General features: G+C 49.7%; 1 protein-coding gene across 1 annotated transcript; it reads right to left on the reverse strand.

Annotated features, from left to right (window-relative positions):
• Window positions 1-2,935: 2,935 nt before the first annotated feature.
• Nhlh1 (nescient helix-loop-helix 1) lies at window positions 2,936-3,337 on the reverse strand. Its single transcript, XM_027950686.2, has one exon. It carries the CDS (start codon window positions 3,335-3,337, stop codon window positions 2,936-2,938), a length of 402 nt encoding a protein of 133 aa, XP_027806487.1.
• Window positions 3,338-12,509: the final 9,172 nt, after the last annotated feature.

Here is a 12,509-nt window from a genome sequence, read left to right on the forward strand (position 1 = left end):
GGAACACAGCTGGGCTGTGGTGCACACCTGTAATCCCAGGATTGAGGAGGCTAAGGCAGGAGGATCACAAGTCTGAAGCTGGCCTCAGCAACTCAGCAAGGCCCTAAGCAACTTAGTGAGACCCTGGCTCAAAATTTTAAAAATTAAAAAAGGGGGCTGCTGGGCTGGGGATGTGGCTCAAGCGGTAGCGGGCTCACCTGGCGTGTGTGCGGCCCGGGTTCGATCCTCAGCACCACATACAAACAAAGATGTTGTGTCCGCTGAAAACTGAAAAATAAATATTAAAATTCTCTCTCTCTCTCTCTCTCTTAAAAAAAGGGGGGGACTGTAGGGGCTGGGGTTGTAGCTCATTAGTAGAGTGTTTGCCTAGCATGCATGAGGCACTGGGTTGGTTCCTCAGCACCACATACATGTAAATTATATTGTGTCCAAGGCTGGGGTTGTGGCTCAGTGGCAGAGTGCTCACCTAGCACGTGCAAGGCCCTGGATTCAATCCAGGAACACCACATAAAAAAATAAAATAAAGGTATTGTGTCCAACTACAACTAAAATATATATATATATATATATATATATATATATATATATATATATATATATATATATATTGTGTCCACCTAAAATTAAAAAATAAATATTTAAAAAATCCAATTGCTACTTTAGTATTTAAAAAATGGAGGGGGCTGCAGATATAGCTCAACTGGTAGAGTGCCTGCCTCAAATGAAAGGAAAAAATAATTTAAAAAGGCTGGGGGTGTAGCTCAGTGGTTAAGCACCCATGGTTTCAATACCCAGTACCAATAAATAAGTAAATAAAGCTGGGGAACACAAAATAGACCAAAAACTGAAACTTCAAGGAAGTTTGACCTAGTCTAGAGACAATAAAGGAGGAAGCAACGTCTCGATTCCATGCCAAGGGTTTCCACAGGACATATGTTTAACTTGGATTTCACTGGGACACTCAGGCCCATAGGAAGTAGGAGCTAGAGCACATCAGAGATGTTAGCAAGTGTCACCTGATAAGCACCAAGATAGGGGTACATGGGGCTTAAGTGAGGAGATCTGGAAACTGTGTTAGACCCTCCCCTGACCTCTGTGCCCTGTGGCCCCTTCTTTCCATTTTCATGCACCCACCACACTGAGCTTTCATGACCGCCCACCTCCCAGAAGAACCTTCAAAGCCTAGGACCCTCAAGGAGTATTCATAGTTATTATTCATAACCCATGGGCCAATTTCCCAGCCCAATTGAATAAACCATAGCCATATATGGCGCTAGAACGAGGTCACTTTAATTTTTTTTTTCTGTATGAAACTGGAAATGCAACAGGGAGGAATTGGACACAGGACACAGGACACAGACCCTGGGGGCCTGCTCTTGGTGGTATTAAGAAGAAGAGCGGGTCATGGGGAAAGCTGGAGAGAGGAAGGACGTGGCTGGGACTGGGTGGGATCGCCAGGGGATAGAGGGTGTTGACAAAGGACATCCAGGAGCCCAGCAGTTGGGGAGGGGCACTGCCCCAGAGGACCAGGAGTTCAAGACAGGTGATCTGAGGAAGGGATATGGGTGTGGTGAGCAAGGGGGCAGGGTTCCCACACACACCTGGAGTTGGAGAAGGGGCAAGAAAAGGAGAGGAGTGACCAGGAAGGGAGCCAGAGAGACCCAGCTATTACAGCCGGGAGCCCCCCTCCATCTACCCCAAAGTGCACAACTCGGCAATAAATAGTAATATTTATAAATAAATAAATAAATAGATAAATAAATAAATACATAAATAAATATCCTTGTAGAGCTAGGAGTTTGGTATGAGGGTGGAGAGATCATAGAAATGCAGTAAGTTCATTTCTTCTAGACAGGTTCTAAGGTCCTTCATTCTGCTGGCCCAGGGCTATGATGAGTGAGTGGGGCTCAGCACCATGGGGTGGGGGAGCCATGAGGTGGGGTGGGGGTGTCTCTTCTTTTGCAATGGCAGCTTAAAGAAACAGGGGAAAAATGTAATAAATAGGCCCTAAGACCAGGAGCAGCCCTGGAGGGCAATAATAGGGCATCCCCTTGCATCTAAATGAGGAGACAGCATGGGTTCTGTCCATCCTCCGGGTGGGCTGGGATGGAGGAGAAAGTGGCTGTCAGGGCTGCCCCACCCACCCATGGCCTGGGCCTTCTACAGGTACCACATGCTATTTGGAGATGTCACCCCCATCCCAGGATTGAGGGATTGAGGTTTTTCCTTTTTTTTTTTCCTTCAGTGGCACACAGGGAGGGAGAAAATTGGAATGGTAAGGGGCAGGGAAACAGCCAAATAACTCAGCAAAGGCAAGGCACTCACTACTGAGTAAGAGCTGAGGTCTGTATGTGCTGAGCCTCAGGAATAAGATGGACAAAAGAAAAGCAAAAAAGTTTTCTATTATTCCTGGCTACTGAGATTTCCCCTTTCATGTGTTATTTCACTCACCTCCTATCTCCCAAGAGCCCTCCTCTCCCCCAAGCATACTGAAGAAGCCCATTCCTGACTCCAACCCCAGCCTTACACCCTTCCAGGTCTGATGCGCCATCCGCACCACGGGCTAGAACAGATGGAAGAGAGTCCGGGTCTGGAGTCTGAAAATCTGGACATAGGGGTAGAAAAAGCAGCAGCCCAGAGACAGCTGGGTTTAGGAAATCCACCAGGGCCCTGTTCTGATCACTCTAGCGAATGATTCTGACCAGATTCTGACCCTAACAGCAACAGCAACCCCCTGAAGGGACCCATGAGAACAGCCATCAGGGGTGCCTAGGTCAGTAAAAGAAAGTGGCCTTCAGGACCAGCGGTGGGCACTGTCTGGGCCTGATGCCTTTGGGATGGGGAGGAGAAGGCCACTCTAAGCAATGAGCAGTAGAAGGGACTCTAGAGAGGCCCCAGAAGGAGGGGAGAGTCCGGGGCTGGAGGCCGGCTGAGTTCAGACGTCCAGCACGTGGTTCAGGTAGGAGATGTAGCAGATGGCGAGGCGCAGGATCTCAATCTTGGAGAGCTTCTTGTCCGGAGGCAGCGTGGGCAGCAGCTTCCGCAGCTCAGCGAAGGCCAAGTTGAAGGCCTCCACGCGGATGCGCTCCCGCGTGGCATGCGCCGTGCGGTACTTGGCAGTGGCCCTGCGCCGACGCCTGCGCTCTTCCCGGCTGAGGTGCTGCAGGTCTTTCCGGCCAGGCTCTCCCGGCTCTGACCCCCGGGCCTGGCCCCCGCCCGGACACCCCGGCCCAGCACTCTCGGGGCCTGCCCCACCCCCACAGTCGCTGAAGCCGGACTCGGCCTCCGAGTGAGTGGGAGGCAGGTCCAACTCCATGGTGTCTGAGTTGAGCATCATGATGGTAGCCCCCGGTCCAGTGAGATCGTGGTCCCCTCCCCACCCCTCCCTCTTGGAGCTTGAAAGCTGGCGGTGGGAGGGGCAGGAAGGGCCTGGGGTGTTGGGGTCTGCCACTGAGCTCTGGAAATCAGAGCCACTTCAGGGTTCCATGGTCAGGGTTCCAGAACGGAGCCTGAAACAGAAAGGTCAGAGTCAGGGGAGTGGGGGTGGAGATGGCCGAGGGGCGAGAAGGAACTGTGCCTGTGAGGGAAGAACAGCAGACCCGGGCAGGGCCAGAGAGAGACAGACAAGTGGACACGGTGGAAAGCAGCAGGAGGAAAATAGGAAGAAGGAAAGAGGATCCAATATGGAACTGGAAGAGAAAAGTCAAAATGACGGAAAGCAAACCGAAGGAGGGCTAAAAGTGAGCAAGAAGATTTAAGACCTAAAATTATAGAACTGCTAGACGAAAAATAAGGGGAAAGTTTCATTCACGACACTGGACTTGACAATGATTTCTCGGATAGGATACCAAAAGCCTAGACAATCAGCGCACAAAAAGATAAATGGGATTACATCAAACTTAACCTGGTACATTAAAGTACACAGTCAACAGAGTGTAATCTGTAGAATGAGAGAAAATATTAGCACATCATATGTGTGACCAAGGGTTGATTAAATCCAGAACATATGTCCTGCATCTCAACAACAAAACTATCAAGTAACCTCATTAAAAAATGGGCAAAGAGGGCTGGGACTGTAGCTCAGTGGTAGAGCGCTTGCCTTGCCTGTGTGAGGCACCGGGTTCAATCCTCAGCACCACATAAAAATAAATAAATAAAATACAGATATTGGGTCCATCTACAATTAAAAAAGATTTTTTTACAAAAAAAAAATAGGCAAAAAAAAAACTAGACAATTTCTCCAAAGATGATATATAAATAACCATGCATGTGAAAAGATACCGAACATCTTTAATTACTAGAAATGCAAATCAAAACCACAATGAGACATCAACTCACACCCACTAGGGATGGCTACTATATAAATAGAATAAAAAGGACTGGGGATGTGGCTCAGCCACAGTGCACTTGCCTAATATGCAGGAGGCCCTGCAAAAAAAGAAAAAGAAAAGAAACCCAGGAAACAACTCTAAAACAAAATTGGTCTTGCAAGAATGGGAAAAATGGGAAGCTTCATGCCCTGTTGGGGAGACTGTAAAATGGCACAACTGCTATGGCAAACAGAATGAATGTTCCTCAAAAAATGAAAAATGAAACCACCGTATAATTCATCACTTCCATTTCTGGGGAGATATATATATATAAATATATATATATATATATATATATATATATATATATATATATATATATATATATATTATTCTTAGAAAGGAAGGAATTCCTGTCACATGCTATAACAGATGAACCTTGAAGACCTATTAAGTCAGTCAGTTGAAAATGGACAAATTACTGTAAGTCCACTTACATAAAGTTATCTAAAGTGGTCTAATTCATAAAAACAGAAAGTAGAGTGGCGGCTGGCGTGTGGAGGAAGGAGTGGCTTAGTGAGTCCAGAGCTTCGCATTTGCAAGATGAAAAAGTTCTGGAGATTATTTCACTATGCGTTGAATATACTTAACACTACTGAGCTGAATACTTTTCTTTCATTCAGTATTGGGATCTGAACCCACTGCTACTAAGCAACACCCCTATCTCTTTTTATTTTTTTAATTTTATTTAGGGTCTCACTAAGTTGCGGAGGCTGGCCTTGAACTTTCTGGCCTCCTGCCTCACTATCCTGAGTAGCTATGATTACAAGCATGCGCCACCATGCCCAAATTAACTATACACTTAAAAATGGTTTAGATGGCAATTTTTGTTACTTTTTTACCATAATAATAAATAAAAGGTAAAAACTGAGCAAGACTGGCGCTATAGCTCCAAGAGAGGTTGGCTATGTCTCTAGACCTTTCCCAATTGTGGCAGGGGAGGGGTGTGATTGAAAATCTTGGCCTTGTAATCTTTTTCCTCCCACCCCTTGCTTCTTGGGGTGGGGGTTAAAACACACGGATTGTCCATTGTATGGTAGGCTGGGACATATGGAGCTTAGCACAGCTGCCCTAGCTTAGTCCCTCCAGTCCCCAAAACCTCCTTGACATGACCACTGTGGACATTGGATCCGACCACCATTCGAACCAGGGGAAGATATCTCTTCTCATGACGATCCCCCTGCCCAGGACCACCTTTCTTCCATCTCTGTCCTCAGCACATTCAGCCCTTGCCATTCCCTGGCCCTTTTGGAGACTCCGCAAGGAAGTTTGGGGAAAGGGAACATAATCACTCTCCCATATTCCAAGGTAGTTCAGGCATGGCCTGAAGAGGAAGGTGAAGACATTTTCTTGGGGCTACCCTTGTGAGGCTTGGCTGAGGTTTGCTTGTCTCAGGTCCAGAGGAGATCAGTGGAAGACAGCAGGAATGTGGCAGGGGAAAGGGCTTTGGTTGGCAGGAGTGTTCGTAGAAACAGTGAGCTCAGCCTTACTTAAGTAAGAAACAAGCACTGAGGCTCCTTTACAGTCACCATCTCCCCTTCTTCTCAACCCTGGCTTTCTTGCCTGACAGACACTCTCCCAGGGGCCAGTACGCCCCACACCACAGAAGACAGGCTCAAGTCAAGGAGACAGTTAATAAGCTCCAGGGGATGCAAGGTCGTCCACATCTGATTGTGGGGAAGACAAGCACACACACAACCAAGACACAAAACAGATGAAGGTTCATTCTGAAAGTAAGAGCATACTCCATATTCCAGGATCCAAAGGAAGGAGAGAGATGGCACTCGTGGAGGATAGTGAAGGAGAATCACGGAGTGCATGATGAGTGCCCCAGCTCCTCACTCCCATACTTGGGTTGGAACTAGAAGATTGTTTGTAGCATTCCCAGTACATCTATCATAACCAGATTCTGCCTTTGCTGGTCCCCTTGTCCCTTCCATCCTGATCACTATCACATGCCCTCTCTGTGCTCCTCATTTGGCCTCGGCCTGTCTCCATCTGTCCCCACTGTCCTCAGCTCCAGTCTGGGCAGCAGCTTCTATTTCCCTATTAAGTTCTCACCCCAAAATCCACATCTGGTCTCAAAGTTCCAGGATCCAAGGATCAGAGATGCTGCAATCCCAGACATCCAGGATAGGACTTCCCACCGTACTTCTGTCAACCGCAATTCAATTGAGGATAGACAGGCACAAAGAGTCAAAAAGAAGTGGGGAAGAGGCAGAGATGGAGAGACACAGCACACGAGAGAGAACCAGAAGGAGGCTCTGGGAAGGGGCTTAAGCCAGAGAATTGGAAAAACACAACCACCCCTTCCCAGCATCCTGTTTCCCCTTTTACCTAGGAGGACCCAAGGGATCCAAGCCGGCAGGACAGAGGGGCAGCGTTGAAAGCCCCAGTCTCCTCTGGCTGCTCGGGGTTCATCCGTCTGCAAAGTTAGTGACCGGCTTTCTAGAGCTCTCGGAGGGAGCTTGGCGTGGCTGCACAGGCTCCACAACAGATGAAAGGGGCACACATGGTGAAGATACAGGGCTCAGGTGGAGGGAGTGGGCTTGGGCAGGTTCTGGGTCCACCCACACTCACAGACACAGACACATACACACCTGAGGTGGCCCAGCCCTATGTATATATATGGAGATACACATACACACCCCCAGCTCTCCATTGGCTTATCCATGCCCCCCCTCATCAATATTAAATAGCCAGGCCAGGCAGCCATTGGCAGAGGGATCTGGGAACCCCCCGGGAGCTGGGGGCGGAGGCTGGCCCTGGGGGGGGGCGGGGAGTGGGGGAGCAGGGACATCTGTTCTCCATGCATATTTCATAAGCAAGAAATGGAGAGCTGGGGAAGGGGTGGGGCTGGGGCCAGAGCCAGGGCAGGACCACAGATGAACCCCTTCAGCCTCCCATGCCAGAGGCAGTGGGGCAGAGGGCCCTAGCAAGCTAGATTTAAGTGCTATAGTCCCATTCGGAGTCCCAGCATGACTTTGAGCGCCCCTTCCCCATATCTGTTTTTTCCTAAGAAAAAGGATCTCCAAGGTACTAACAGGAAACTGAAAAGAGAGCAAGTGGACATCACTAAAACAGGACAAAAGGACCCGGGAGTCCTCGCTCTAACTATGTGCTCATTTTCATAAAGTTGGTATCACCTCTCACCAGACTGCTTCTGGCTACTGTGCAGGCCCTCACCCTTATCACCCTGAGAATTACTCACCCTGTCCCCTCTTATCCAGCCCCCATCTTCCTACCTACTCCATCACTGGGCCATGAGTGGGGTCAGAGTCTGGACACAGACCCCATAAGTAATTATTTGAGGCTGGTCAGCCCAACTGCATTCACTGGAAATTAGGGACTCTTAGGAGGAGAGAGGTAGGGGATAAAGGTGAGGAGGGAGGAGTGCCAAAAGAGGAAGAGCCAGGATTGGAGAGGACGCTGGGAGAGGAGGGCAGAGTTTGGAGTGTATGAGGCACGAAATCAGCAACAAGAAAAGTGATACAAAACTGTGTGCAAATGAGCACTGATTAAATTCACATGAATAGCTCAGTAGCCTCCATTGTGTGTGTGAGTGTGTGTGTGTGTGTGTGTGTGTGTGTGTATTGCAAGGTGACAGGAATGGAGAGGAGGCACCCAGTGAAGGGAAGCACTGAGACAGGGGACTGGGTTTCAGTATCCGAGTTCTCTTTCCCTACTCAGCTGTTGAAAGTCTTCATTGAACCTTTGTGACTAGAAACCATGGATGGAGAGGACTCCAGAGACAGCTGTGTGACCTTGGACAAGTAACAACCTCTTGAACCTCAATGGCTTTTTTCTGCTTCTTGGGTCTCCATGGAGATTAAGGCTGACAGTGTTTGCTGTGGGCCTAGACTTTAGCAGGAGCACAGCCAGCCTTCAGACAGGGAGGAGTTTGCCACTTCTCTGCGACTGATCAATCTTTTCTGGGCTTTCTCCAGTTGAGGCATTCCCTAAGGAGAGTTCCATAATTCCTCCCCAACTCCCCCTGCTCTCCCTGCCCCCAGGTCTGGGAGGTGCCAACTCCCACCTGGGCAGGCCTCGACAGGTGCCCAGGCTCCAGCAGATGGGCTGAGCTGGAGGGGAAAGAAGGCTTGGGTGGGGGGGGCAGGGGATCAGGTGGCATCTCAATTCTTGCATCATCATTGCCATGGTGCTGATTAAAAACCAATCTCCACCTAATGAGCCCCCAGCAACAACAGTTCTACCTCCCCCACCCTCCTGCCCTCCAACCCATCCAAGGAATTGGGAGACCAAACGACTCGGGAGAGAGAGCCAGAGGGGAGAGGAGAAATAAATAAAGAGAGGGGATGCAGAGGGAAACGATGAGGGAGACACAGGGAGAGAGAGAGAAAAAAGATGAGAAACCACAGAGTTATTGGTAACAGACATGGGGGAGACAGAGAAATGGGGGAGGCAGAGAAATGGGGGAGACAGAGAAATGGGGAGACAGAGAAATGGGGTTACACAGTCGGGGAGAGACAGACAGGAGAGACAAAGATAAAAAATGGGAGGGTGGGGCAGAATTGCAAGGTCGCCAAGGCTTTGTAGAAGACTCAGAGATGCAAGGTATGGGAGAGAGAGGGGTGGGGAGAGATCTGAAAATTGGAGGCCGTTCGGGAGACCCAGGTGAATGCAAACATGGAGAAAATGTTGCTCTTCAACAATGGAGAGATGCTGATCCCGGGAGACAGTCTGAGGGAGACCTCAAGACAGAAAGGAGACCTAGACATGGGGGAAGCAGAGAGCAGACAATTGAGAGGAAACAGGAAAAGTATAGGAGACAAGTTTGGAGAGCAGAGAAATAGAATGTAGGCGAGGGATTTTTACTGAAATGAGGGCCTCAGAGCCTTACATGTAAGATGTTGAGGAAAACAGAATCAGAACTGGGAGAGACTCTTAAGAGGAAAGGGAGGCTGGGGATGTGGCTCAGTGGTTAATTGCTGGGTTCAATCCCTGGTACCAAATGAATAAAGAAATAAGAGTCAAAGGATGTATGGAAAGGGAAGAAGGAGCCAACCCCCAGTGCCAGCCTCCCCCCTTGTAGGATGTTTAGCTCAGATACTTCAGTCCCACAAACTCCATGCCTGTAGCACCCGGCTGGAGCTATCTCTAGTGCAAGTGAGAACATGCTCTGGGGACCACTTCCTCCTCCTCTGCATCTGTCAAACCAGGATCCTTGACTTTGGGGCCCCCAGCCCCAGGCTTCACTCAGGGATTCAGTCTTGGCTCCTTAGGGTAGTAGCTAAAAAGAACATTCATGTGTAATAAAGAGAAGCTAAAACATGGAATGGTGGAAAGGAACTGAACCTGGGGTCCAAGTCCTGGTGACCTTGGATAAGTCACTTAACCTTGAGCCTTATTTTGCCATCTGTGAAATGGGGATAATGTTACCTTTTCCATAGAACTGTGTGACATCCAGGTATAACGAGTGGAAAAGTGCTGGGTCAACTGTAAAGTGCCCAACCCCTTACATTTGCATGGTGATTTAAAGGCAGCAAGAAGTTTCATATGCACATGTATCTAAGGCATCATGATGCGGAAAAGCTGGGGAGAGCTGAGGTCAGCCACACGCCCCAAGGGGCAAGGAGAACCCTTGGAGTTTTGTGGGGGCCTTTGCTCTAAGGAGGGCAGGAGGAGCAGGGCTTGGGGATGGGGAGGAGAGTTATGTCTTTGTGTTTTATTGTAGTTATTTTGCATTTTATAGACATTCACTTTTTCAGATGGCGATTCACAAATCTCTTTCTGTCCCCTGACAGCCTGTAGGTAGATTGTTGGGGGAGGGAGTTGGTGGGTAGGGAAGACACAGGGGCCTGGGCCCATCCTTGAGGGTGGGGGAGGGCCTGGAGGAGCTGAGAAGCAGTGGGTTTGGCAGGAGAGGGGGTGACATATGTGGGGAGCCCTAGGGACCCAACCAGGCAAGCGGCTGGCAGGGAGAGCAGACGGCGTTAACCCTTGCTGTGCCATACTGCCTGACCCTTCCCCAGGAGTGGCCCATGGCAGGGTGTTATTTTGTAAGAGGCTGGTGGTGTTTGGGGGTCACAGGAGCAAAGCAGGCAGGAGGAGGAGCCTGGGCAGGAGCTGTTGCGTTTGTGGAGCAGCTTCATCTTCCGAGTTTCCTTGTCCATTTCCACATGGTCTCTGTCGGTCTGTCCTCCTCTGTCTCCACCTATCTGTGCCTCTAGAAGGTGACAGCGGGTCTCCACTCTGGCTAACTACGCAATCTGTCACCCTCTCTGCTGCCAGCCCCCTGGAAGCCCCCCTTCTCAGGGCCCAGCCCGGAGCCCTCTCGCCCCTGGCCCCCTGGACCTTACTGCCTTTGTCTCCTAAGTCGGCCTCGCCTTTCTTCTTCCTCTCCACTCACCTCTCCTCAGCTCCAATCTCATTAGGGCCTCCAACCACTGCACCGCCCCCGCCCCCAGCCTCTTCTCTTCCCTCCCCCATCCATCTGTCTTCCCCGAAGCTCTCCTCTTTGTGTCCACCCATCTGTCACCACCAGTGCTGGGCCTACTCCCCTCCTGGCCACGCCCTCCTGGCCTTTCTCCCCTCAGGCTTGGTTCCCTCTCCAGCTATCCCTCCCCTTCCTCCTTCCGCCCAGCTGGGAATTCCACTTCCTCAGTTGCCTTTTTCGAGCTCATTTTTGCTGGACATCCTTTCTTATCTCAGGTTTTGCTCCTTCTCCCTAGGTTCTGTAACCCCTCCTCAGTTGTGAGTTGGGGGAGAGAGAAAGGGGGACTCCAGGGTCCTAGCCTCCAGCTCCTGAGGCGTCACCCAGCCTGAGCCAGAGGCTGGTAACATTTGCTAACAGTTGCATCATCTCAGAGGGATGGCTGCTCCGTAGGCCTCTTGAGATGACCTCCACTCCTGCCTGGTTTTCTCCCAACTGGACATGGAGTCCTTCTCTACAGAGGGTGGAACTCCCGGACCTTCTGGGTTTGAATTCAAGAAACGATAAAAATCTCTCCCGAGGCCTGCTGGAACCCCAACCTTTCAGGAACCTCTCTTTTCTTTCCTAGTTCAACTACAGCCAGCCCAGCCAAGCTTTCTTTTTCATCCTAGCTTTTTGAGAATGGAATGTTGAAAGGACAGGGTTCCTGTATAGTCTTCTGCCACAATTTCCCAAATTTCCTACTGTTCCTGGGTTAGGGGGCAATGGTGTCCCTGAGGCCTCTTCCTAGGATTGACCCTAGTGCCTGCCTAGTGCTGCCTTTCAGAGTTCAAGAATTAATCAGCCTCTTGTTTGTGTTGTCGTTGTTTGAAGTACTGGGGACTTGGGGGATTGAACCCAGGAGATTTACGTCTGATCTGCCGTCCCAGCCCTTTTTTTATTTTGAGACAGGGGTCTCACTAACTTTCCCAAGCTGGCCTCCAACTTGTGATCTTTCTGCCTCCTGAGTCACTGGGATTACAGGCGTGCACTACTGCACCACAAAACTTGACCAACCTTTTAAATGGTCCCTGTCCTGAGGGACGTAGATAAAAGGGAGGTGAGAGAGGAGGCTACACCTCCAGCTGTCCCTACACAGAACCAGACAGACGGAGCTAGTGTGGACCTGAGAGAACAGTCCCTTGTCTAAATCCACACTTTACAGATGAGAACACAGGAGCCCAGGGAAGGGGAATGCCCCTCCCAAGGTCACACGGCATTGTGGCAGACCAGAAAATCTGGTTTAGAACACTTCCCACAAGAGGCTCCTCCTTACTGGCCCTGTGCCCAAGCCAAACCCTCCATCCTTCGAACTTATTTAGGGCACTAATCCTGCACGAAGCATACATAGCCACACCTGGTTATTTATCTGCCACCTAGACTCTGGATCCAGCATCTCAAAGGGAAGGCACTGTATCTCTTACCCTTTCACGATGCTGGGGAAGAGGGCTTTACCCATAGCCATGCTCAACAAAATGTTTATTCCTGCTGTGGCTGCCAGTGTAGGTATAAAACATTCTAATCCTAACTTGTTCATTTACTGTGTGACCCTGGGCAAGCTACATCAGTCCTCTGGGCTAGTTTCACCACATCTACCAAATGATTTCAAGTACACACACAATCTCCTAGGTCTTATTAGGAATAAGTTCCCTCAAAGAAACCAAGTCCTACTGAATACAGTGGGATCGTGGTATAGAACACCAGCA

Source organism: Marmota flaviventris, chromosome 10 (genome assembly GCF_047511675.1).
Source record: "Marmota flaviventris isolate mMarFla1 chromosome 10, mMarFla1.hap1, whole genome shotgun sequence".
NCBI classification, from domain to species: Eukaryota; Metazoa; Chordata; class Mammalia; order Rodentia; family Sciuridae; genus Marmota; species Marmota flaviventris.

Excerpts from the sequence above, each read along its gene's own strand:
- Nhlh1 (XM_027950686.2), bottom strand. The coding sequence starts at position 3,337 with ATGATGCTCAACTCAGACACCATGGAGTTGGACCTGCCTCCCACTCAC.